Below are 23,351 nucleotides of genomic sequence, written 5' to 3' on the forward strand. Positions count from 1 at the left end.
GCAATATGGTTTTTTTTCCTGGCTTGGCTTCCCCAATGATTTGACCCATTGAATGCTACTGCTGGAGAGGAATTTTTATCTCGCATAGAACACACAACAAGCCGACTAGGTAAATAGGTAAACTATTCTACTATGGGGTTGTCTGATTTTGTTTTAATAACATTACATGGCAAAAACAGCAGCACTGGAAAGTTGCATCCTGAGTGATCAAGTATAGGCTTTGAATGACTTTACCATCTACAGTAGGCTTCACACCCCTGTCTGAATTGAGCGCTTCTGTGGTGCGCATTATAGACTATTTAATTCCCTTCATCTGGACATCGGAGTGTCATCAACAATCATGCATGTCAGTTCAGTGCAACAGAGAAAATTAAATGAGAAAAATGTGTTTAGGAATATATTTTGTAAAACAGACATGCTTCTGCCTGTATTAGGCTATGTCATCTCCAAACCAGCTGATGGTTATTATATCCATATTTGTGCATAAAGGCATTTCCACCGCCATTTCTCGCATAATTAATTTGACAGACACAAAAAGATCCCACCATGTTGAACTAACAAGTCATCTGTAGGCATTTATAAACTTGTACCGAAACTTCCGGTTTCCATCCCAGCTGTCCTGAAAAAAAATGGGGTGATTGTGGAGGCCAGGTCATCTGATGCAGCACTGCATCACTCTCTTTCTTGATCAAATAGCCCTTACACAGCCTGGAGGTGTGTTTTGGGTCAATGTCCTGTTGAAAAACAAATGATAGTGCCACTAAGCGCAAACCAGATGGGATGGCGTATCGCTGAAGAATACTGTGTTCCTTGAATTCTAAATAAATCACAGACAGTGTCACCAGCAAAGCACCCCCACACCATAACACCTCCTCCTCCATGCTTTACGGTGGGAACTACACATGCGGAGATCATCCATTCACCCACACCATGTCTCACAAAGACATGGCGGTTTGAACCAGAAATCTCCAATTTGGACTCCAGACCAAAGGACACATTTCCACCGGTCTAATGTCCATTGCTCATGTTTCTTGGCCCAAGCAGGTCTCTTCTTCTTATTGGTGTCCTTTAGTAGTGGTTTCTTTGCAGCAATTCGACCATGAAGGCCTGATTCACACAGTCTCCTCTGAACAGTTGATGTTGAGATGTGTCTATTACTTGAACTCTGTGAAGCATTTATTTGGGCTGCAATTTCTGAGGCTGGTAAGTCTAATGAACTTATCCTCTGCAGCAGAGGTAACTCTGGGTCTTCTATTCCTGTGGCGGTCCTCATGAGAGCCAGTTTCATCAAATCTTGTGTATCTTAATTTCCACAATTCACGAATAATATGCATAATAATGTAGGGAGTTCATGCGAAGGATTGCTACCTATAACCAGTATTGCCATTACAAAGATTACATTTTTGGCAAGCAATTATTATTTTAGCAAACAATTATTGTGAATAATCCTATATTGACCCTAACATCATGACCCCATAGCAACAGATGTGGGATACATACACACACACACACTCGAGCCCTTTCCCCCACAAACAACCACAAGCTCCGATGTTCAACAGAGGGGTCCTAACCATCACACTCCTACAGAGGGTCCTAACCATCACACTCCTACAGAGGGTCCTAACCATCACACTCCTACAGAGGGTCCTAACCATCACACTCCTACAGAGGGGTCCTAACCATCACACTCCTACAGAGGGGTCCTAACCATCACACTCCTACAGAGGGTCCTAACCATCACACTCCTACAGAGGGTCCTAACCATCACACTCCTACAGAGGGTCCTAACCATCACACTCCTACAGAGGGTCCTAACCATCACACTCCTACAGAGGGGTCCTAACCATCACACTCCTACAGAGGGGTCCTAACCATCACACTCCTACAGAGGGTCCTAACCATCACACTCCTACAGAGGGTCCTAACCATCACACTCCTACAGAGGGTCCTAACCATCACACTCCTACAGAGGGGTCCTAACCATCACACTCCTACAGAGGGTCCTAACCATCACACTCCTACAGAGGGTCCTAACCATCACACTCCTACAGAGGGTCCTAACCATCACACTCCTACAGAGGGTCCTAACCATCACACTCCTACAGAGGGTCCTAACCATCACACTCCTACAGAGGGTCCTAACCATCACACTCCTACAGAGGGTCCTAACCATCACACTCCTACAGAGGGGTCCTAACCATCACACTCCTACAGAGGGGTCCTAACCATCACACTCCCTACAGAGGGGTCCTAACCATCACACTCCTACAGAGGGGTCCTAACCATCACACTCCTACAGAGGGTCCTAACCATCACACTCCTACAGAGGGTCCTAACCATCACACTCCTACAGAGGGGTCCTAACCATCACACTCCTACAGAGGGGTCCTAACCATCACACTCCTACAGAGGGGTCCTAACCATCACACTCCTACAGAGGGGTCCTAACCATCACACTCCTACAGAGGGTCCTAACCATCACACTCCTACAGAGGGTCCTAACCATCACACTCCTACAGAGGGTCCTAACCATCACACTCCTACAGAGGGGTCCTAACTATCACACTCCTACAGAGGGGTCCTAACCATCACACTCCTACAGAGGGTCCTAACCATCACACTCCTACAGACGGGTCCTAACCATCACACTCCTACAGAGGGGTCCTAACCATCACACTCCTACAGAGGGGTCCTAACCATCACACTCCTACAGAGGGTCCTAACCATCACACTCCTACAGAGGGTCCTAACCATCACACTCCTACAGAGGGGTCCTAACCATCACACTCCTACAGAGGGTCCTAACCATCACACTCCTACAGAGGGGTCCTAACCATCACACTCCTACAGAGGGGTCCTAACCATCACACTCCTACAGAGGGGTCCTAACCATCACACTCCTACAGAGGGGTCCTAACCATCACACTCCTACAGAGGGGTCCTAACCATCACACTCCTACAGAGGGGTCCTAACCATCACACTCCTACAGAGGGGTCCTAACCATCACACTCCTACAGAGGGGTCCTAACCATCACACTCCTACAGAGGGTCCTAACCATCACACTCCTACAGAGGGGTCCTAACCATCACACTCCTACAGAGGGGTCCTAACCATCACACTCCTACAGAGGGGTCCTAACCATCACACTCCTACAGAGGGTCCTAACCATCACACTCCTACAGAGGGTCCTAACCATCACACTCCTACAGAGGGGTCCTAACCATCACACTCCTACAGAGGGTCCTAACCATCACACTCCTACAGAGGGGTCCTAACCATCACACTCCTACAGAGGGGTCCTAACCATCACACTCCTACAGAGGGGTCCTAACCATCACACTCCTACAGAGGGTCCTAACCATCACACTCCTACAGAGGGGTCCTAACCATCACACTCCTACAGAGGGGTCCTAACCATCACACTCCTACAGAGGGTCCTAACCATCACACTCCTACAGAGGGTCCTAACCATCACACTCCTACAGAGGGTCCTAACCATCACACTCCTACAGAGGGTCCTAACCATCACACTCCTACAGAGGGTCCTAACCATCACACTCCTACAGAGGGTCCTAACCATCACACTCCTACAGAGGGTCCTAACCATCACACTCCTACAGAGGGGTCCTAACCATCACACTCCTACAGAGGGGTCCTAACCATCACACTCCTACAGAGGGTCCTAACCATCACACTCCTACAGAGGGTCCTAACCATCACACTCCTACAGAGGGGTCCTAACCATCACACTCCTACAGAGGGTCCTAACCATCACACTCCTACAGAGGGGTCCTAACCATCACACTCCTACAGAGGGGTCCTAACCATCACACTCCTACAGAGGGGTCCTAACCATCACACTCCTACAGAGGGTCCTAACCATCACACTCCTACAGAGGGTCCTAACCATCACACTCCTACAGAGGGGTCCTAACCATCACACTCCTACAGAGGGGTCCTAACCATCACACTCCTACAGAGGGGTCCTAACCATCACACTCCCTACAGAGGGGTCCTAACCATCACACTCCTACAGAGGGTCCTAACCATCACACTCCTACAGAGGGGTCCTAACCATCACACTCCTACAGAGGGGTCCTAACCATCACACTCCTACAGAGGGTCCTAACCATCACACTCCTACAGAGGGTCCTAACCATCACACTCCTACAGAGGGGTCCTAACCATCACACTCCTACAGAGGGTCCTAACCATCACACTCCTACAGAGGGTCCTAACCATCACACTCCCTACAGAGGGTCCTAACCATCACACTCCTACAGAGGGTCCTAACCATCACACTCCTACAGAGGGGTCCTAACCATCACACTCCTACAGAGGGTCCTAACCATCACACTCCTACAGAGGGTCCTAACCATCACACTCCTACAGAGGGTCCTAACCATCACACTCCTACAGAGGGTCCTAACCATCACACTCCCTACAGAGGGTCCTAACCATCACACTCCTACAGAGGGTCCTAACCATCACACTCCTACAGAGGGTCCTAACCATCACACTCCTACAGAGGGCCCTAACCATCACACCTCCTACAGAGGGGCCCTAACCATCACACTCCTACAGAGGGTCCTAACCATCACACTCCTACAGAGGGTCCTAACCATCACACTCCTACAGAGGGTCCTAACCATCACACTCCTACAGAGGGGTCCTAACCATCACACTCCTACAGAGCGGTCCTAACCATCACACTCCTACAGAGGGTCCTAACCATCACACTCCTACAGAGGGTCCTAACCATCACACTCCCTACAGAGGGGTCCTAACCATCACACTCCTACAGAGGGTCCTAACCATCACACTCCTACAGAGGGTCCTAACCATCACACTCCTACAGAGGGTCCTAACCATCACACTCCTACAGAGGGGTCCTAACCATCACACTCCTACAGAGGGTCCTAACCATCACACTCCTACAGAGGGTCCTAACCATCACACTCCTACAGAGGGGTCCTAACCATCACACTCCTACAGAGGGTCCTAACCATCACACTCCTACAGAGGGTCCTAACCATCACACTCCTACAACGGGTCTGTGTGTGTAAAGATCCATATAGTAAAGATGGTGATGTGTTCACTCGTAGATAAGGAGGCTGCCCGGGAAATGTATGAGGAGCTGGCAAACTACAACGGAGACGATGAGAACGAGGGAGAGTTTGAGGCTGACAAACAGGCAGAGCTCGCGCAGTTCTGAGGTAAAAACACACTCTGTTTTAGTGATATAATGATCAACTGTTTGGTCTTGTTAGGTGGTAGGTGAAAGATGGGAGCTAAGACCCCCCCCCCCCTCCTTTCACATTCACGATCCACTACAGAACCAGGGAGAGACTACAGCTCCTTGACAGAACTGGCAATGGTCAAGACTACCGTAGTGCAACACAGACTCTTCTACTCAAGTGAAAGCATCTTACGTTTTGCCTTAATATACTCAAGTCTTCTGCAGTAAATGTATATTTTGTCAGGAAAACGTGAAACCGGTCTTTGGTTCTCAGAACTGCTGTAAAACCATGTAGGACATGTGTGAAAATGAAATTGTAGTGTGTGTGTGATAACACAAAACCCAGATCATGCTGTTAGAGAACTGTACTCCGATTACTCACCTAATCGTCATCTACTCAGCGATTCTGATTCACTCTTTAGTCTTGATAATGACTTAATGTGCAGTTAGTTACGTTCAAGCAGTTATCTTACCGTAGTCTCACAAACCAGTAGAAAAGGTTTAATTTCATACTGTACTTTTCTCTCTGAAGTAACTCACAATTGGGTAACACGGCTGTATGACAAAATGTAAACTAGAAAAATGTAATGAGGTTTTTGTTTTATCATTTGAAATGTTTGCAGGGATCATTCAAGCTTTGACCATGCAGGGTTGAAGGTCATGTGTCCTGCTCACAACAGAATAACTATTTTTAACTTATTGATATGGTTTCTTTTTTTCCAAGACCTGAATTATGTTGATAAAAAAGTGGCCTCTGTGCATCCTTGGTGTACCAGGCAGACCCACTACTGTAAATGTTTCAAATCCAAACATTTGTATATATTTTTTTTATATAGCGGAGTCATTCAAATGGAAATCATGGTTGAACATATTTTGCTTGTGCATAGGTTTTTAATTTTGTACAATGGATTTTTGTTGCCGTTAGATTGTTACAATGTATTTGTTGCTTACTGAACTGTCGATTAACACATTTTCTGAACTGTTAAATAATCATAGGTTTTTATTGAGGAAGTGTATGACAGATGACGAAAAATAAATCATTTTAATACCAGAGCCAAGTTTTTTATTTTGGCAATTGTGGAGGATGTAGTTCTGTCCGTCCTTTAGGATGTCTGGTATTTGTAGTCTTTTGTGGGTCAATGCCACAGAGGTAGAGGACTCTAGCGCCCAAAAGCCTGTTTTAGCTAAGGCAGTGCAATTGAGGTCTTTCACCATTTTGAAGTAGTCAACTGGGTGGGACTTCCTATGGGTTAAGGAAGATCACATAATTCCATGCTAGTCATCAGGAGGGATCAGCCAATGAATTATACTTGTCAGAAAGCATTCCATAACTGCAGGTGGCAGTAAATCTGGCTTTATACCTGCTCAAACAACACACCATAGGTGGCAGTATGCAACCTTTGAGTTTGTTTACCAACTCATAGAAGGAGTAGAAGAAAATTGACTACTTCAAAATGCAAATGGCCATGATCTCAGGTGCCATAATGGGACATATAACAATGTTGCGTCCTCAAACTATCCAATTCAGACTGTCTCTGTCCTACCAGAGTGACGCACAGTAACACAGACAGGAATATTGTTGAGTTGGTCTCCGTTTTGGGCTCACACGCCACACTTGAGTCAGGGAGGTGGGCACTGGGTTGAGTTGTCATAGTAACGCAGGGCTTGGATTCAGATGATCTTGACCACAGGGAAGTACTTGTGAGCAGAGAAATCAAACTCTGGTAGTACCTAGAGATGGGGAGTACCATTATTTTGATCACCCAACAACAATAATGCCCCAGAAATGTTTAAATTCCCCAATATATTTTGTGGCACGTTTTTCTCATTGCATTATGATGTGTTGTTACCTTTGTCTCCTTGTGCCCCCCGGCAAGTAGCTTCATGACCACAATGTTGGGTTTGACAACTTTTAGGATGCGATTCACCTGCAACAATCAGCAAATTAAAAGTGGCAATTCAGACCCACAAACATGAGACACAATCTATTTTACTACTGCTGCTTCTACTACTGCTATTAGGGGTTATAGGGTTTGCTGACCTCTGGGTCGGGGCTGGGGACGTTCTCCAGGATGAGTTTGGTTTGCTGGAAGTGTTTGCTGGCCGCCATGTAGAGGTCAGCTGACTGGGGAGGAGGACTGTACTTTTTCAGATCAGACATCTCCTATAGCCGACACACACGGAGAGAAACAGGTCACGTTACAGATTGTCTTTTTTTTAATCTCCACTATAACATGTCATTCCTGAGATATTCTTTGCAGCTCGTCTGCAATTACATCGACCTGGAACGCACCACAGACACATGAAAACGCAAGCACACAGTCATAGCTAGCGACGGTTGGTAACACACTACTATACCTTGAACTGGATGTAATGGACTGGCGGTGGCGTGACCACGCTGTTGAAGGGGGCAAAGCGATGCTCGTAGCGCACCTGCTCGCTGTCCAATTCAAACTGGGGCTTCCGCACCTTCCCGTCCATATCCAGAGCCATCATAGTCTGCACCAGAGACAGGAGTTCAGTGTGTGTGTGTGTGCGTGTGTTTATGCAGGCTTGAGATTGTCTGGATAGAAAATGGGACTGCAACTGAGCCAGGGCAGAGTACACATAACATGTTTAGGACAAGTTTGTGTGTGTGTACACTTACCTTGTACATACCAGCACACATGTTTTGGTAGGCTTGGCTCATGGTGATTTCTCTGCTGAGGGGGCGAGCTGCAGGTGGAAACACATTCTTATTGAGGAACAAGTTATGGATGGGGCAAGGGCGATGTACTCCCAGATGTATTCAATGCAATGTAAATAATGTATGACTTGATCCTGACCTCCTTGACCTTTCTTCTTCTTCTTGGTTTTCTTGCTGCTGCGTCCTTTCTGCTGCTCCTCCATGAGGCGCTCCTCAGCCATCTGAGAGCTGTCCGCCCGACTCAGAGTGGACATGATCCACGCATACAGGAACTCTGACAGATACCTGCACACACACACACCTCAGTCAAGTGTACACATGGAACACACACACGTGTGCGCACACTCCTCACCAGTAGATGTAGTAGTACTCGTGCATGCTGTAGAGTTCCAGCTCGAAGCCGCTGAGCAGGTACTGGATCATGATGCGCAGGTTGTGGTAGAGGATCCAGGTGCCCAGGCAGGCCAGGTGCTGTCTCTGGGGCTCCAGCTTCATCAGCAGGCTGTGCAGTGCCGCGTCCACCTTCTCTGCCTGCAGGGGGCGCCCCCGCACCAGTCCCATAAGTCAACCACAGGAGAACAGCAACATACAGTCAAGTGTGCGCACACACATTTTAGATCATTTACATCACTAAACAGCAACGCCTACTCAAATGCTGTGCTTCTCTCACACACACACACACACCTCATCCTGCAGCGTGGCAAACTCCTCCAGGATGTGCCCTAGTCTGTCTCTTTGCCGAGCGCGGTTGTGTCCGTGGATCTGGATGAGACTGCAAAAGGGCTGCAGGGAAACCGAACAAGGTTGTTTTAGTCCATTGTTTGGAGAAAAAAATGGTAATAATAGCTTCAAAGTATGTTTAAAACTATCATGTTGATCTCAAGGACTGTCAGAGCCACGGCTCCATCTATAAATTAGAGTGGTAACATTTCCCCAAGCTCTATCCCTCAACTTCATAGCTAACCAAGTGGCGGGGATGCTGTTTGGGCTGGAAAAACACGAATGAAGGATTGTGGCATTAATATAGAGAAAAGAGGTCTTGGAACGCAGCCAGGTGACTTACCCTTGAACAGTGTGTGACAAAGGAGTCAATGTAGTCCTTGGCCTGTTGGTTATTATGCAGGCAGCACCTGCAGAGGCAACGCATGGATCAGTCAGTTTTAGAGATAGAGCTTTAACACAAACACGTAGGCCCTGTTCGAATACCTCAGAAACACATCTTTCCTTCCTTTGTGGTATTTGATAGGTGAAAGCAACATTGCCACCATTTTAAACACCACTCCAACCAATTCAGATCTGTTACACAAACACGTAGGCCCTGTTCGAATACCTCAGAAACACATCTTTCCTTCCTTTGTGGTATTTGATAGGTGAAAGCAACATTGCCACCATTTTAAACACCACTCCAACCAATTCAGATCTGTTATGAATTCAAGGAAGGTAGGAAGGTTGCCTTTCTAAAGCATTTGAAGGTTGGGCATAGAAAGAAGCACTCCAATCTTCGATGACTTACTTGGAGGAGAGCACTGGCGGGCTGACAAAGTACCTCAGAGCGTCTTTGATCATGTCCTGCATTGGTTGGGTCCCAAACACTTTCTTATTATCAATCAGGAACGTTGTCTAGAGACAGGGAGGGGATTCATCAGAACTGGACCAATCAGAAGAGAGAATTGTCCAGATGCACCAATCACGAGGGAGAATGCTGCGTACCTGCAGCAGAGACCTGGAGAGGACGCAAGGGGACTGCTCACTGAACTCGCAGAAAAAGTTCTGAAAGCAGAACATTAAAACATTACTACAACCTTTAGCAAATTTTCACACAACAAGCAGACCATTCCAGAACCATTGTCAGAATGTAGTATTACAGTAATGTTCAAAATTATTATTGTAGTAATAATATAATAATAATATAATATGCCATTTAGCAGACGCTTTTATCCAAAGCGACTTACAGTCATGCGTGCATACATTTTTGTGTATGGGTGGTCCCGGGGATCGAACCCACTACCTTGGCGTTACAATGGGCCCGTACCAGAATTCCATGTAGGTTAGTTGTGTTGATGACCTCGCACACAGTCTTGATGCGGTCGATGAGCTTGCTGAAGTAATTGACCATCTCCTCCCTCTTGATGATCTTGGCATAGCGGGGGAAGGTGGGGGGCAGCAGTCTCTGGTTCACCAGCGGTTCAAACCCCATCATGATTGGGTTATCTGGAACGCAGGGGGGAGGTCAGGGTTCAGAACTGTGAGTGGCTCAATTGCGGTCAGAGTTTCTCCAAGTGAGTGTAGCATTGCCTCTTACGGTAGTGTTGGACACATTGGGCCTAGGTGCCATGGTGTAGTGTGTGTTACCTCCTTTAGTAGTATCGTTCTGGGACTGAATGCCATGTTCAATGTTAGAGTGGAGGGCTGGGAGGAGATCTGCTGCCTGCTGCATGAGTTTCTGGGCTTCACTCACTGAGCTGGTCTGACAGAGCCAACATGACATCACACATCAGTCAACCAATTACACGCCAAATCAAAAATCAAATCAGCATACCGTTATGCACATGAACCTCTTTCTTAGTAAAGCTAAGCTAAATGTGTGTGTGTTACCTCTTTCTTAGTAAAGCTAAGCTAAATGTGTGTGTGTTACCTCTTTCTTAGTAAAGCTAAGCTAAATGTGTGTGTGTTACCTCTTTCTTAGTGAAGCTAAGCTAAATGTGTGTGTGTTACCTCTTTCTTAGTAAAGCTAAGCTAAATGTGTGTGTGTTACCTCTTTCTTAGTAAAGCTAAGCTAAATGTGTGTGTGTTACCTCTTTCTTAGTAAAGCTAAGCTAAATGTGTGTGTGTTACCTCTTTCTTAGTAAAGCTAAGCTAAATGTGTGTGTGTTACCCCTTTCTTAGTGAAGCTAAGCTAAATGTGTGTGTGTTACCTCTTTCTTAGTGAAGCTAAGCTAAATGTGTGTGTGTTACCTCTTTCTTAGTGAAGCTAAGCTAAATGTGTGTGTGTTACCTCTTTCTTAGTAAAGCTAAGCTAAATGTGTGTGTGTTACCTCTTTCTTAGTAAAGCTAAGCTAAATGTGTGTGTGTTACCTCTTTCTTAGTAAAGCTAAGCTAAATGTGTGTGTGTTACCTCTTTCTTAGTGAAGGCGATCAGCGCTGTCAGTAGAAGACGTGTAAACTTGATCCTACTGAAAAGTGCAATACACTGCTGATGCTGAGAAAGGAGGCACAGAAAAAGGTTAAGTCACACACAATCTCAAAAACACACAATATATCTTTGTAGGCCCTAGGGACACACAGATTTAGCTCTGTCGCACAATGTTCATTCCGACCACCCAGAAACCTCTCCATTTTGGGGGATTGATCCTTTTTTGTTGTTGAAACGGCTGCATATTTCCAGGCTTGTCTCACTGAAAGGCTGCCTCACTCTTAAGCTCTGCTGGACTGGGCATGGCAGAAGGCAGGGAATATATGGAGAATCCCAAATTGACCCCTAGATGCTACACTACACCACACCATATGCACTCTGATATAATTTGATAGGTGTATAGATAAGGCTTTAAGTGTTCCTCTGATAAGCTAGGTGGGAATTTTACCATATTGCTTAGACCTATCAAAGCCTCTTAGATCAACAGTGTATAGGGCATACATTTTTGGGTTGATTTGAGATTAGGCCATTGGATTTGAGAGATGATAGGTTGGACTGGTGGATATACCCATAGGGAGAGAGTGACTGAGAGTCTTACCTCCAACTCCACCTCTGGGTCCCGCTGCTCGCCCTGGCGACTGCGTGTGCTCTATGGGAGATGATGGGGAGCGAAAAACAGGGAATGACAGAGGGAGAGGGAAAGGAGAGAGAGGAAGAGGAGATAACTTGTGACGGATGAGCTGTGCAGTTCTGTTGGAGGTACACACTTGCGGTCATCGAAGTTAAGGATGAGCGATATTATTCAGTAATGTGTTTCGCCATTCTGCCAGAGTGTAGTCATGTTCAGTTGTTAGTTCACGGGAAGAAAGTAGTGTGCAAGTACTGTACCTTAACTCTTCTCTGTAACTCGTCCTCCACATCCTTTAGCATACCTGTTGGTGCCATTGACATATATAAGGTTAATTTGGTACACACACATTACTACATATATATTCTATACCGCCAATGCCAAAAATTTACCACAACACTGACTAAACCCATCACATGAACATCACCTGTAACCCGTAAATCTGTCACATTGTTGGCCATCTTGAAGCCATACGTCATGGCCTGGAAATCCTCCTAGACACAGAACATAGAACAGGATCTTGAATATTACATATATAACCAAACAAAGTGTTGTTTCAGATCAGAAGACCTAGGAGGTACAGTAAGTTGCAAAATTATGTGAACTTTCAATACATTTCCTGGTTTTCCAGAAATCCTGGTTGGAGGATTCCGGATTTCCTGCTTATATTCTCTTCTGATTCCCGTAAACCTCCAACCAGGAGTTCTGGAAAACCAGGGAATTTATTGAAAGTTTCCAGAATTTTGCAAGCCTAACTGTGTCCCATAGACGGGATTATAGGAGATGGTGTGCGTTACCCTGGTCCCAGATCTGTTGGTGCCGTCTTGCCAATTTTTATGGCCATTGGCGTGACTGTGTGTGTGCAAAAGCCCTAAGGGACCAAGTGGCTTACCTCCTCGAACACGGCAGCTTTGTTGACCTTCTCGCGGGCAATGTCGCACACCTTGAGGATGCCCAGAGCGAAGGCCTTGAGGGCGTGGTCCTTGATCAGGTCGGGGTTGTGGACGTACAGGCAGGTGAACACTGTCTGGGCTAGGGAGTGACCCTCCAGCCAGGTGATCTACACACACATACTTACGTTTGTTTTGATTGGTAATTATTATGCATAGTTTGTTGATACAGTTTGGTATTGATAAGGCAATAAAACTGACCAAGCAGCAGAAACAGTTGTCCATGATCCCAATCAGCTCAGGAAGACTGAGGTCCCTCACTCTGATGGCACCATCCTAGAGACAAGAGAGGAGAGAGAGAGGATACGAAAGGGAGGGGGAGAGTCTTTATGGACTATAATGCACTTCACTAAAGGTTCAACATAAGACCAACATTTTAATTTTACAGTCTGAAACTCCAGGAATCAGAGCCATACCTTGACTGCCTGTTCAAAGTTGAGGACTTTCCTGTTGACCTGGTTGCCAATCATCCCGGCGTCCATCTTGGGGTCCATCATCTCAATGGCAGACATAGCCTCAAACAGGCCAAACCTGCTGAAAAATGTGCCATTAGAAATACCGAAAGTGTGTGTGTGTTGTCTAGTGATAGATACCCAGTATGCATTAATGAGGCAGACTGCAAGCACTTCAGTATTTCACTAATGGTTGATTAGAACAGTGAAACAAACAAACACTCATACTCACAATTTGTCATGGAGCAACTCCCCAAGGTTGAGCTCTGTAAATACAACAGAGAAAACAAATGCAAAAGTATTCAGTCATCTGAACTATAATGATAAAAGCAGTATTTATGTTACAGTAGTACAGTGTAACACCAGTATGTACTGTATGAAGAAATACACAGGAACTCATCATCAAACAGGAGTTAGACGCCAAAGGGTGAATCCTAACTTCTACTTAAATTTAATTTTGACTTAGTCATGCATTGATGTCAATGGGGTCAGCAGGGCATGTTAACCTGTGCCATCCAGCTTCCATTTCAGACTGGTGGCACCAAATTCCCACAGAGCTGAAAACACTGGATATACATTAGGAATTGCTGTACTGTACAGGCCTTTATTTTACTGGTTGTGTGATTCTAACTGTAAGTCGCTCTGGATAAGAGCGTCTGCTAAATGACTAAAAATGTAAAATGTAAATTTACACCAATCTTTTGATGAGAAACCTGATTTACCAGGGAAGGTATTTCAGAACTGTCCAACAAACAAACGAGAGGGGCAAGTATCAAAAGCCCCCAAGAACTCAAATCACCAGCACATCCTGAAAAAAAGTGTTAAAGCATGTAAGAAAACACACACACTGAGCTTGTACCTTTGCATGCCTCTTTGAAGTCATGTGTAATGTCCACCCAGTTTGCATTGTTCCTCATCTTCTCTGGGACACCCAGTCCCCATCCCACATCATCATCCTCAACTGATGACTTCATCACCATGGTTACAGCTGAAAGTAAACCCAGTAGATGTACATGACACACACTTCTCTTCTGACTTCAGTGTGGATTGAACATCCACACTGAAGCCAGATAGCCCATTTCCTAGACCAGAGTGGAACTGTGTTCTAGTGATAGATACCCAGTGGAACTCTGGTCTAGCTGTATAAAATGTACTCACCTTGCAAGTTATTTGCCGACCCGTGACTGTGCCTGTTAGGTGACACTTTTCCCACGAACAAAGGTATATCCGTAATTGGTAGACGGTTGTGATTGAAAACTCATCGTTTGCATCGCTGAGCAGTGCCCAATAAATAATGTATTTATTAGATGCTACCACCCCCTCCAAATCAAAACTAAATATGGATTCCATGATGTCTCGCTTTGCGCGCACACCTGTCTGTTTCACACCCATTTGTCTAGCTAATCAACCTCGCAATACAGGCACCATGCTGTCGCAGACAGAAAGTACAACGGCGCGTGTGTGCGCAAAACATTGACATCCAGGTTTGGTTTTGATAGCATTTAACAATTGGATTTTATTATTTCCTGTGCACTGCTCCACGATACAAACAACGCATTCGTTATCAGAACCGTCACAGATCACAGATATAGCCTTTGATATGGGAAAAGTGGTTATAGCGCTTGATCATGACTCACAGTTCCATTACATTACACATAAGCGTCATTGGAAGAAAGCGTCTTCTGTAGGGGGGTGTTTTGTTAAGAGCCGGTTAAAACAGTGTACAGTAAGTGCGTATTTTCCATTTGTGAAATTATTTTGATGTGATTTGAAAGTAGAGGGATTTATGTTTCTAGAACAGTACCGCATTGGCTTCGAGAACCAATTTGGCCTTTAAACAAAACATGTAAGGTCCTTGTTCTAAGGAGTAACATTAGGCTCATTTAGTCCAATATTGGACTAGGTGGGTTACATGCTGACCGCGAGCGTTGCAAAAGAAATTTACACATACATGTTATTCAATCATTGCACCCACACTGCTCGCGAGGATCTGCGTGGCCAGGCACTAAAATAGAACTCGGTTCTATTTGTGACTCTCAACGCGCTGCAAGTCCTGCTTCTCCCATCTCCTCATTGGTTTTTAGGAGCATCTACCCACGTGGGTGATTGAAAGATGAACTGAGGTCTATGCGCCAGTCCAGTTGGTTGTGGTAAGGCACCATAAAGTTGGTTGCCAACCGCCATATAAAGTCCAAAGAAGAAGAAGCCTGAAGGAGGAGAGATTACTAGCAAACACATTTTTACCGTTTTATCTGTGGATTAATTGTCGGAGTAGAGGACCTTGTGCATTTCAGGTAAAATAACAACCCAATGTTTATATCCCAGAACAAATTAGCTAGCAACAGCAAGCTAGCTAGCTAAATTGCCATAAATGTATAATAATAATATGCCATTTAGCAGACGCTTTTATCCAAAGCGATTTACAGTCATGCTTTTCGACCTGTCCCAAAATTAATATAATTGGTTCAGAGTTTATTTTGATATTTCAACCTGCATGTCCTGATCGCGTCTGGTGTGGGGGGTCAAAATCAACTTCCGCGGTCTGGGTAGCATGTTAGTGTTATACTGCTAGACGGAGATACATACTGTACAATCTCTGTTTAGAAACTGGGATACCAAAACATTGTATGTTTGAGATGGATGAGGCAAAAGGAATCGCAAATAAGTCTGGCTGCACAACCGATTGGCAAACGTATTGCAAATTGAGAAATCATGTGACTAAACTGAATAAAAAGAAGAAGAAACAACACTATGAAACAAGGATAAATGATATAAAGAATGAAAGTAAAAATCTTTGGAGCACCTTAAATGAAAATTTTTGGGGAAAAGACAAACTCAGCTCCATCATTCATTGAATCAGATGGCTCATTCATCACAAAACCAACTGAAATTGCCAACTTCTTTAATACTTTTTCATTGGCAAGATTAGCAAACTTAGGCATGACATGCCAGCAACAATTGCTGACACTACACATCCAAGTATCTCTGACCAAATTATGAAAGACAAGTATTGTCATTTTGAATTCTGTAAAGTGAGTGTGGAAGAGGTGAAAAAATTACTGTTGTCTATTAACAATGACAAGCCACCGGGGTCTGACAACTTGGATGGAAAATTACTGAGGATAATAGCGGACGATATTGCCACTCCTATTTACAATATGTTCAATTTAAGCCTACTAGAATGTGTGTGCCCAAGGCTTGGAGGGAAGCAAAAGTCATTCCACTACCTAAGAATAGTAAAGCCCCCTTTACTGGCTCAAATAGCCAACCAATTAGCCTGTTACCAACCCTTAGTAAACTATTTGGGAAAATGGTGTTTGACCAGATACAATGCTATTTTACAGTAAACTAATTGACAACAAACTTTCAGCATGATTATAGAGAAGGACATTCAACAAGCACAGCACTTACACAAATGACTGATGATTGGCTGAGAGAAATTGATGATAAAAAGATTGTGGGGCTGTTTTGTTAGACTTCAGTGTGGCTTGACATTATCGATCATAGTCTGCTGCTGGAAAAACATGTTTTATGGCTTTACACCCCCTGCTATAATGTGGATAAAGAGTGACTTATCTAACCGAACACAGAGGTGTTCTTTAATGGAAGCCTCTCAAACTTAATCCAGGTAGAATCAGGAATGAGTAAAGCCAGTGTGTCTATATATGCGGATTACTCAGCACTATACACGTCAGCTACTACAGCAACTGAAATAACTGCAACACTTAAAGAGTTGCAGTTAGTTTCGGAACGGGTGGCAAGGAATAAATTAGTCATAAATATTTCCAAAACTAAACGCATTGTATTTGGGTAAAATCATTCACTAAACCCTAAACCTCAACTACATCTCGTAACGAATAATGTGGAAATTGAGGAAGTTGAGGTGACTAAACTGCTTGGAGTAACCCTGGTTTGTAAACTGTCATGGTCAAAGCATATTGATACAACAGTAGCTAAGATGGGGAGAAGTATGTCCATAATTAAGCTCTGCTCTGCCTTCTTAACAACACTATCAACAATTTAGGTCCTACAGGCCCTAGTTTTGTCACACCTAGACTACTGTTCAGTAGTGTGGTCAGGTGCCAAAAAGAGGGACTTGGGAAAATTGCAGTTGGCTCAGAACAGGGCAGCGCGGCTGACCCTTAAAAGTACACGGAGAGCTAACATTAATGACATGAATGTCAGTCTCTCCTGGCTTAGAGTGGAAGAGAGATTGACTTCATCACTGCTTGTTTTTGTAATGTACCGAGCTGTCTGTTTGGAATACTGGCACACAGCTCGGACACCCATGCATACCCCACAAGACATGCCACCAGAGGTCTCTTCACAGTCCCCAAGTCCAGAACAGACTATGGGAGGCGCACAGTACTACATAGAGCCATGACTACATGGAACTCTATTCCACATCAGGTAACTGATGCAAGCAGTAGAATCAGATATAAAAACACTGGTAAAAATACACCTTATGGAACGGGGACTGTGAAGAGACACACACAAAGGTATAGACACATGCATATGCACACATTGTGATATTGTTGTATGGTGGTATTAAACATTTTGTATTGTAGATAGGTAGTGGTGTAATAATGATATGATGTACTGTTTTATATGTAAGTGTTTTAATGTTTGGACCCCAGGAAGAGTAGCTGCTGCCTTGGCAGCAGCTAATGGGGAATCCCTAATAAATACAAATACAAATGACATACTGTAGATAGCGTAAGCATAGCCCTTATACCTGTGTCAAAGCAAATCTGAACGCAAATCTGAATGTATAACAGAGCTATTTTGGGGATTGAGGCGGTCTGACACTTCAACTAATAGGCCTCATAATTGAAGAGTAGGATGGTGTGTGAGAAATACAACACTTGTTAGGGTGTAATATCCATTTTACCAAACAGACATGTCAAAAAAAAAAGTACGATCCGAGGAGGGATTAACATGCTGATGTGTATGTAGAGCGACTAAGCAGCTTGAGTTAATGCCTAAAATGGCCTTAATTGTGGGCGCTAGTGCAATGGAAACGTTCTGAGACAGTGATCCAAGTGTCTGTCACTAGGGTCCAAGGCAAGGGAACTCAGCAGGCTATCCTTTTTCCAGTTTATGCTGACTGTCAGGTTAGCCAGCAGATCCGACCCGCTTGCTTACAGCTGCACTAGGGTTGAACAGGTTTCCTGTGTAGAGTAAGACACCGCGGAGCTGGCGTGAGATATGGCTCGGACAACATGAGAAATGCGTTGTACTCCGAATTGTCCCATTATCCCAACTGTTACACAGAAGATTGATCGACTGCTAGTTTTTCTGGAAAACTGTCCTTTTCGTCCTCATGCTAGGTAGCAGAAACCACATAGCCATTTTGGAATGGCAGTGTCAGCCAATCAGCTCCTTTGTTGTTCAACGCAACTTGCCATTCCATAATGGTAGTGATGTTATGTTTGATACCGGAGCCCCGAGTCATGTGTCGAAATCATTAAGCAGCTAACTTTGAAGCAGTGTGCTGATGCGTGTATCACGTTATCAGAAGTACGTCATCAATGACGTACAAAGCTTTGTTTGATAACACGCTTTTTCAAACCGCATGTTGCAAAATGCGAGATCCCACTGATTTCGCTGCGGTTCCTGTGCTTTCTTCGATTCCAAGCTGCTTTCAAACATAGACCTCTACTGAACACCGTACTTACAAATATAGTTAGGATTTTGTACAGAAAGTTTAATCTGACTGGTAGCTTAGTAGATAGAGTAGGGAACGATGGAACATTCAGGGATGTGAGGGTATGAGGTTGAATCCTGTTGAAGGCACACTATTTTGAAAATGGTTTTATGCGAAACCAACTGGGAACTCTGAAAGAAATTTGCTCAGACTGGGAAAATTTGTTTTGAAAGGTCATCCAACTCGAAATTCCAAGTTGGGAACTCGGCCTCTTTCTAGAGCTCCGACTTTATGACCTGAAGATCACTGACATCATGATTCAACCTAATTTTTTTCTGAGTTCCCAGTTGTCTTGAAAGCACTGTCAATGGAGAGGGATGATATGCTACTAGCTTCATGCCATGAATATGCATAACAATCTCGAGACAACTCCGGAATGTCACGTGTCGTACTTATATCCGTATACTAGTAACAACTTATGCATTAGAAACTTATATTCCATCAAATAAACCTTACATAGCAAATAAGCCATTCACTTTTTTTTGCTGACAAAAACTCCTTGCTTGGGCGAAAAAACGCTACCTGCTGGAGGGAGCAGTGTTGCCAACTTAGCGACTTTGTCTCTATATTTAGCGAGTTTTTAGAGCCCTCTAGCGACACATTTTTAAAAAAGCGACTAGCGACAAATCTAGCGACTTTTTCTGGTGTTATTTTGTCTCTCCCACGATGTGACCATAGTAGTGCAGCTGTAAGCAAGCTGGTATGTGAAGGATTCATTCAATAAGATAACTAGCTAATAGTAATTTGTAATGAAATACTGAGTTTGCTGTCATTTCACAAGCTAGCCATTGTTAGTCGCTAATAGCTATGATAAATATATTTGCTAGCTAAAGTATAATAAACGGTCGTCACTAGTTACCACAGCCACAAACCCCGCCTATTTCTACAAATAATATTCTTAAAATGTGATTTTAAACCTAACCTTAACCACACTGCTAACCTTATGCCTAACCCTAACCTTAAATGAAGACTTAAAAGCAAATTTTTATTTTCATGAATTTTTACGATGAAGCCAATTTTTGACTTTGTGGCTGTGGTAACTAGTGGAAACCATAATAAACCAGACGAGCCGGCTAATAATGTGGTTGACGCTACCTAGCCAGTTAGGACTCTGTCTGTATCAACAAAAATGTTTAATCATGCATATCACACAATTGAAAGATAATATATATTACGCGATTGCATGAAACATATTGCCAATTTTAGCAACATTTAGCGTGATCTTTGGCGCATACATACCTTGCTAGCTAGTTGTCCGAGCCTCGGGAAGAAGAAGCACAAATATGACGTTAAGCATTACATTGCACGTTGGGACATGAAGTCCCACAACATAGCTATCGCAAATGCTTGGAGGGTCTCGTTGGGTCAGTGCGTACTTGTTTCAGGTCAGTGTGCCCTGAATGTTAGTGTTACATTATGTCTGATCTTTGATCCTCGTTTTACAGTCTGCGTTCATTCAGAGCTGCTCCTTCGTCATATTTTCGCGTCACGTCTAAAAACTACATTTGCATTATTGCGCTATTCGTGCGTCCTGGCAGTTCTTGACAATTCTCTAACCGAGTAGGGGGTTTGTACATCCGGGCATCGGTTTAAGGCAACACAAATACCTCTAGGAATTGCCTCGCCCTAATGGGACAACAATAACTTTCCATATACCTAGGTTCGTAAAATGTTTCTGTTTTGAGTATTTGTTTCAGCATATTAGTGCATGTCCCTGACATTATTTACAAACGGCTAGCTTATTAGTTAGCAGGAACGCTAGCAAGCTACGCTAAGGTTAGCTAGCAAACTGAATGGACACTGAGCAGGTGCAGTGGGGGCTGTGATGTCCTTATTACTAGCCAGCCAGTTATTTCGTAAACCTGTCGGTTACTGCTAGCTAGCCGTTATGCTAACTCTGGTAATATTGTTGTCAATGACAATCTGAATAAGTGCATTTTTGCAACAACACACTTGGCAGAGATAGCCAGCCTGGCCAGGTGACGTTTAGCTACATTGATTAGGCCCTTCTACAGCAGTTGGGGCATTTAGCTATTCACACTTTGATGTTGGCAATAGGGATAGTTTTGGGGAAAACTTACTCTAGTTAGCTAACGTTAGCTAGCTGAAGATGCTTGCTGCAAAGGCGAATAACTGACAACAGGGCAGACTAGCCCAGGGCGACTGAGTGAAGAACAGGATTCTCTCGGTTTTTCATTTTAGTCCCCTTGGCTAACAACAACAGGCAGTGCATAGGCTGTACATGTAGGCTCACTAGTGACATCCTTGTTGGAAAAGAAAATGATGGCCTCCAATTTTATATCCAGAAATAGAGCTTACAGTATAGGCTACACATCAATGACATAATGAATGGTGATAACTCATTAATGACCCAGGTCAAATGTCTACATACATGCTGCTTTTGTCTTCTCTCTTTACTAGTGTTTTACTCCTATTGGCTTGCAATGCATTTGGTCTGATTACCTTAGCTAAGTGGCTTAATTACATAGTCACAGCTCTTTTGTTTCCTGACACTGGAGCCCTTTAACTCTACTGGACACCCTTTTGTTTTGGTTAAACAAGTTGTGCTTGGTAGGCAGCAAGACCGGCCCTATTTTGTTACATTGGATAAATCGAAATGGGTTTTTCATTTAGTGTCATCTCTCCATGTTGCTGATCTCATCTTGCCACAGGACAGAAAGAAAGGGAGATAGGATAGACTGGGTTTTACAGGGGTGAACATTAGAGTCCAGACGGAATGACAACTGTATTGCATTGCTGATCCTTGCTTTTCTTTATTTGCAGTTGATGTGAAATGTTGACGTGTGTGAGAAAAAATGAATAAGCCCAAAATGACCACCGAGAAAGGGTGAGTAACCACTGTCTCGGACACACACACAGTTCTTTCTTTCTTCCAGATTCTCGTCTCTCTCACACACTGCCCCCTTGCCCTCATATTCTACACTGTAGTTTGCTCAATGTCACTGTAAGGTCAGTCTAAGGACAGCACCACCACAGATCATTAAACCAGCCAGGGCCAGTCAGGAAGCCATCTTGACCCTAGCTATTGTCAAACTGTAAAACATTCACTGCTGGGTTCAATAACTGTTTGGGGCCTGTAATAACGAGCCCTTTGTTACTTTAGCATTAGTCTTGCAGAGTCAGATACTGTGGCAAAAGCTAGCCTACTTTTTCTCCTAGACCTGTTATTAGCTTTTTTGCCTACAGTAAGAAGGTCTACTAGGGCTGTGACGGTCATGGAATTTTGGATGACGGTAATTGGCCAGCCAAATAACGGCGGTCACCGTAATAACCGTTCGAATATCACTGCTGAATAGCACCACTGACGCACATTTTCTCCTCCTCCTCCGCTCCTGACTGCCATAGAAATAGAATGGGTGTCCCCATTCAAGTCAATGAACGTGGCATAATGGGTGGACTGGCGGCCATTGCGAGTGTACCTATAGGAGCAAAGCAGGAAGTAAAAGCAGGAAGTGTAGCCATGACATTGTGCACTGTCTAATCTGCCATTCGGCTCTATATTAAATTGTTTAGCGCATACATGTTTCCCCATATATCTAGTCATTCATTTCTCCAAAATGTATATACAGTTGTTCTTTTCCTCTTTTGCCAGTATCATTAGTATTTATTGTGCGCAAGGCTAATTATGTGTCGAGGAAATGTTTGGTCAAGTTGCATTGTGATGCATTTCAGTTTAATATTTAAATGCAGTATTTTACCCTTTTTCAATCGGCCAAGTAGATGCGATGTTAAGGTGCACATGAACACGAGAAATACGTTTTGTTTATTTCCATATTGTAATGTGTTTGAAGTTTGCGCATCTCGGAACTCCATTTCTTCTTGTCTGTCATGTCTGTGTGCAATGGGAGCGCGCGTAGCTACAGTGCCTTCAGAAAGTATTCACACCCCTTGACCTTTTCCAAATTTTGTTGTGTTACAGCCTGAATTTAAAATTAATTAAATAGAGATGGCTTACACAAATTAAATGGCTTACACACAATACCCCATAATGTCAAAGTGGAATTTTGTCTTTTGAAATTAAGAAATTAATACAAAATGAAAAGCTGAAATGTCTTGATTCAATAAGTATTCAACCCCTTTGTTATGGCAAGCCTATATAAGTTCACGAGTAAAAAAAATGGCTTAAAAAAATGGCTTAACAAGTCACGTAATATGTTGCATGGACTCAATAATAGTGTTTAACGTGATTTTGGAATGACTTCCTCACAGCTGTACCTCACACACAATTATCTGTAAGGTCCCTCAGTCGAGCAGTGAATTTCAAACACAGATTCACCACAAAGACCAGGGAGGTTTTCCAATGCCTCGCAAATAAGGGCACCTATTGGTAGATGGTTAAAAAAAAGCATACTTTGAATATGCTGAGGATGGATCAACAACATTGTAGTTACTCTACAATACTAACCTAAATTACAGAGTGAATATAAGGAAGCCTGTACAGAATAAAAACAATTCCAAAACATGCATCCTGTTTGCAATAAGGCACTAAAGTAAAATTGCAAAACATGTGGCAAAGAAATTAACTTTATGTTC

General features: G+C 43.8%; 2 protein-coding genes across 6 annotated transcripts in view; one reads left to right on the forward strand and one right to left on the reverse strand.

Moving 5' to 3' along the window:
- Positions 1-6,223: 6,223 nt before the first annotated feature.
- On the reverse strand, positions 6,224-20,125 carry LOC121551992 (N-alpha-acetyltransferase 35, NatC auxiliary subunit). 2 transcript variants are annotated; one of them, XM_041864721.1, is made up of 23 exons: positions 20,037-20,125; positions 13,950-14,078; positions 13,323-13,356; positions 13,055-13,169; positions 12,840-12,914; positions 12,581-12,748; positions 12,116-12,182; positions 11,949-11,992; positions 11,659-11,709; positions 11,043-11,126; positions 10,280-10,394; positions 9,960-10,138; positions 9,638-9,697; positions 9,441-9,547; positions 8,991-9,057; positions 8,612-8,710; positions 8,280-8,458; positions 8,067-8,212; positions 7,889-7,956; positions 7,600-7,740; positions 7,283-7,405; positions 7,092-7,169; positions 6,224-6,972 (listed from the first exon to the last, which is right to left on the reverse strand). In XM_041864721.1, exons 2-23 carry the CDS (start codon positions 14,068-14,070, stop codon positions 6,913-6,915), a joined length of 2,181 nt encoding a protein of 726 aa, XP_041720655.1. In that variant the 5' UTR covers positions 14,071-14,078; positions 20,037-20,125; the 3' UTR covers positions 6,224-6,912. The 2 variants fall into 2 exon arrangements, with proteins under 2 accessions (XP_041720655.1, XP_041720652.1); XM_041864718.1 differs by having other exon boundaries at positions 13,055-13,172.
- The window catches only part of LOC121551991 (cytosolic carboxypeptidase 1), a 51,428-nt gene continuing 43,427 nt past the window's right edge, over positions 15,351-23,351 (forward strand). Inside the window, exons 1-2 of one of the 4 annotated variants that reach the window (XM_041864716.2) lie at positions 15,351-15,384; positions 21,582-21,645. In XM_041864716.2, coding sequence (XP_041720650.2) covers positions 21,614-21,645 — 32 coding nt within the window. In that variant the 5' untranslated portion in view covers positions 15,351-15,384; positions 21,582-21,613. Of the gene's footprint in view, positions 15,385-20,135; positions 20,183-20,326; positions 20,458-21,581; positions 21,646-23,351 lie in introns of those variants that run through there. The other 3 variants (XM_041864715.2, XM_041864714.2, XM_041864717.2) reach the window with 3 other exon arrangements.

The sequence above is a fragment of the Coregonus clupeaformis genome, chromosome 18 (genome assembly GCF_020615455.1).
Source record: "Coregonus clupeaformis isolate EN_2021a chromosome 18, ASM2061545v1, whole genome shotgun sequence".
Lineage (NCBI taxonomy): Eukaryota > Metazoa > Chordata > Actinopteri > Salmoniformes > Salmonidae > Coregonus > Coregonus clupeaformis.

Excerpts from the sequence above, each read along its gene's own strand:
- LOC121551992 (XM_041864718.1), bottom strand. The coding sequence starts at position 14,070 with ATGGTGATGAAGTCATCAGTTGAGGATGATGATGTGGGATGGGGACTG. Across the intron at positions 11,993-12,115 it reads GACAGATTTACGGGTTACAG|GTATGCTAAAGGATGTGGAG; the intron begins GTGATGTTCATG and ends TGGCACCAACAG. Across the intron at positions 10,139-10,279 it reads GAACGATACTACTAAAGGAG|ATAACCCAATCATGATGGGG; the intron begins GTAACACACACT and ends CCTGCGTTCCAG.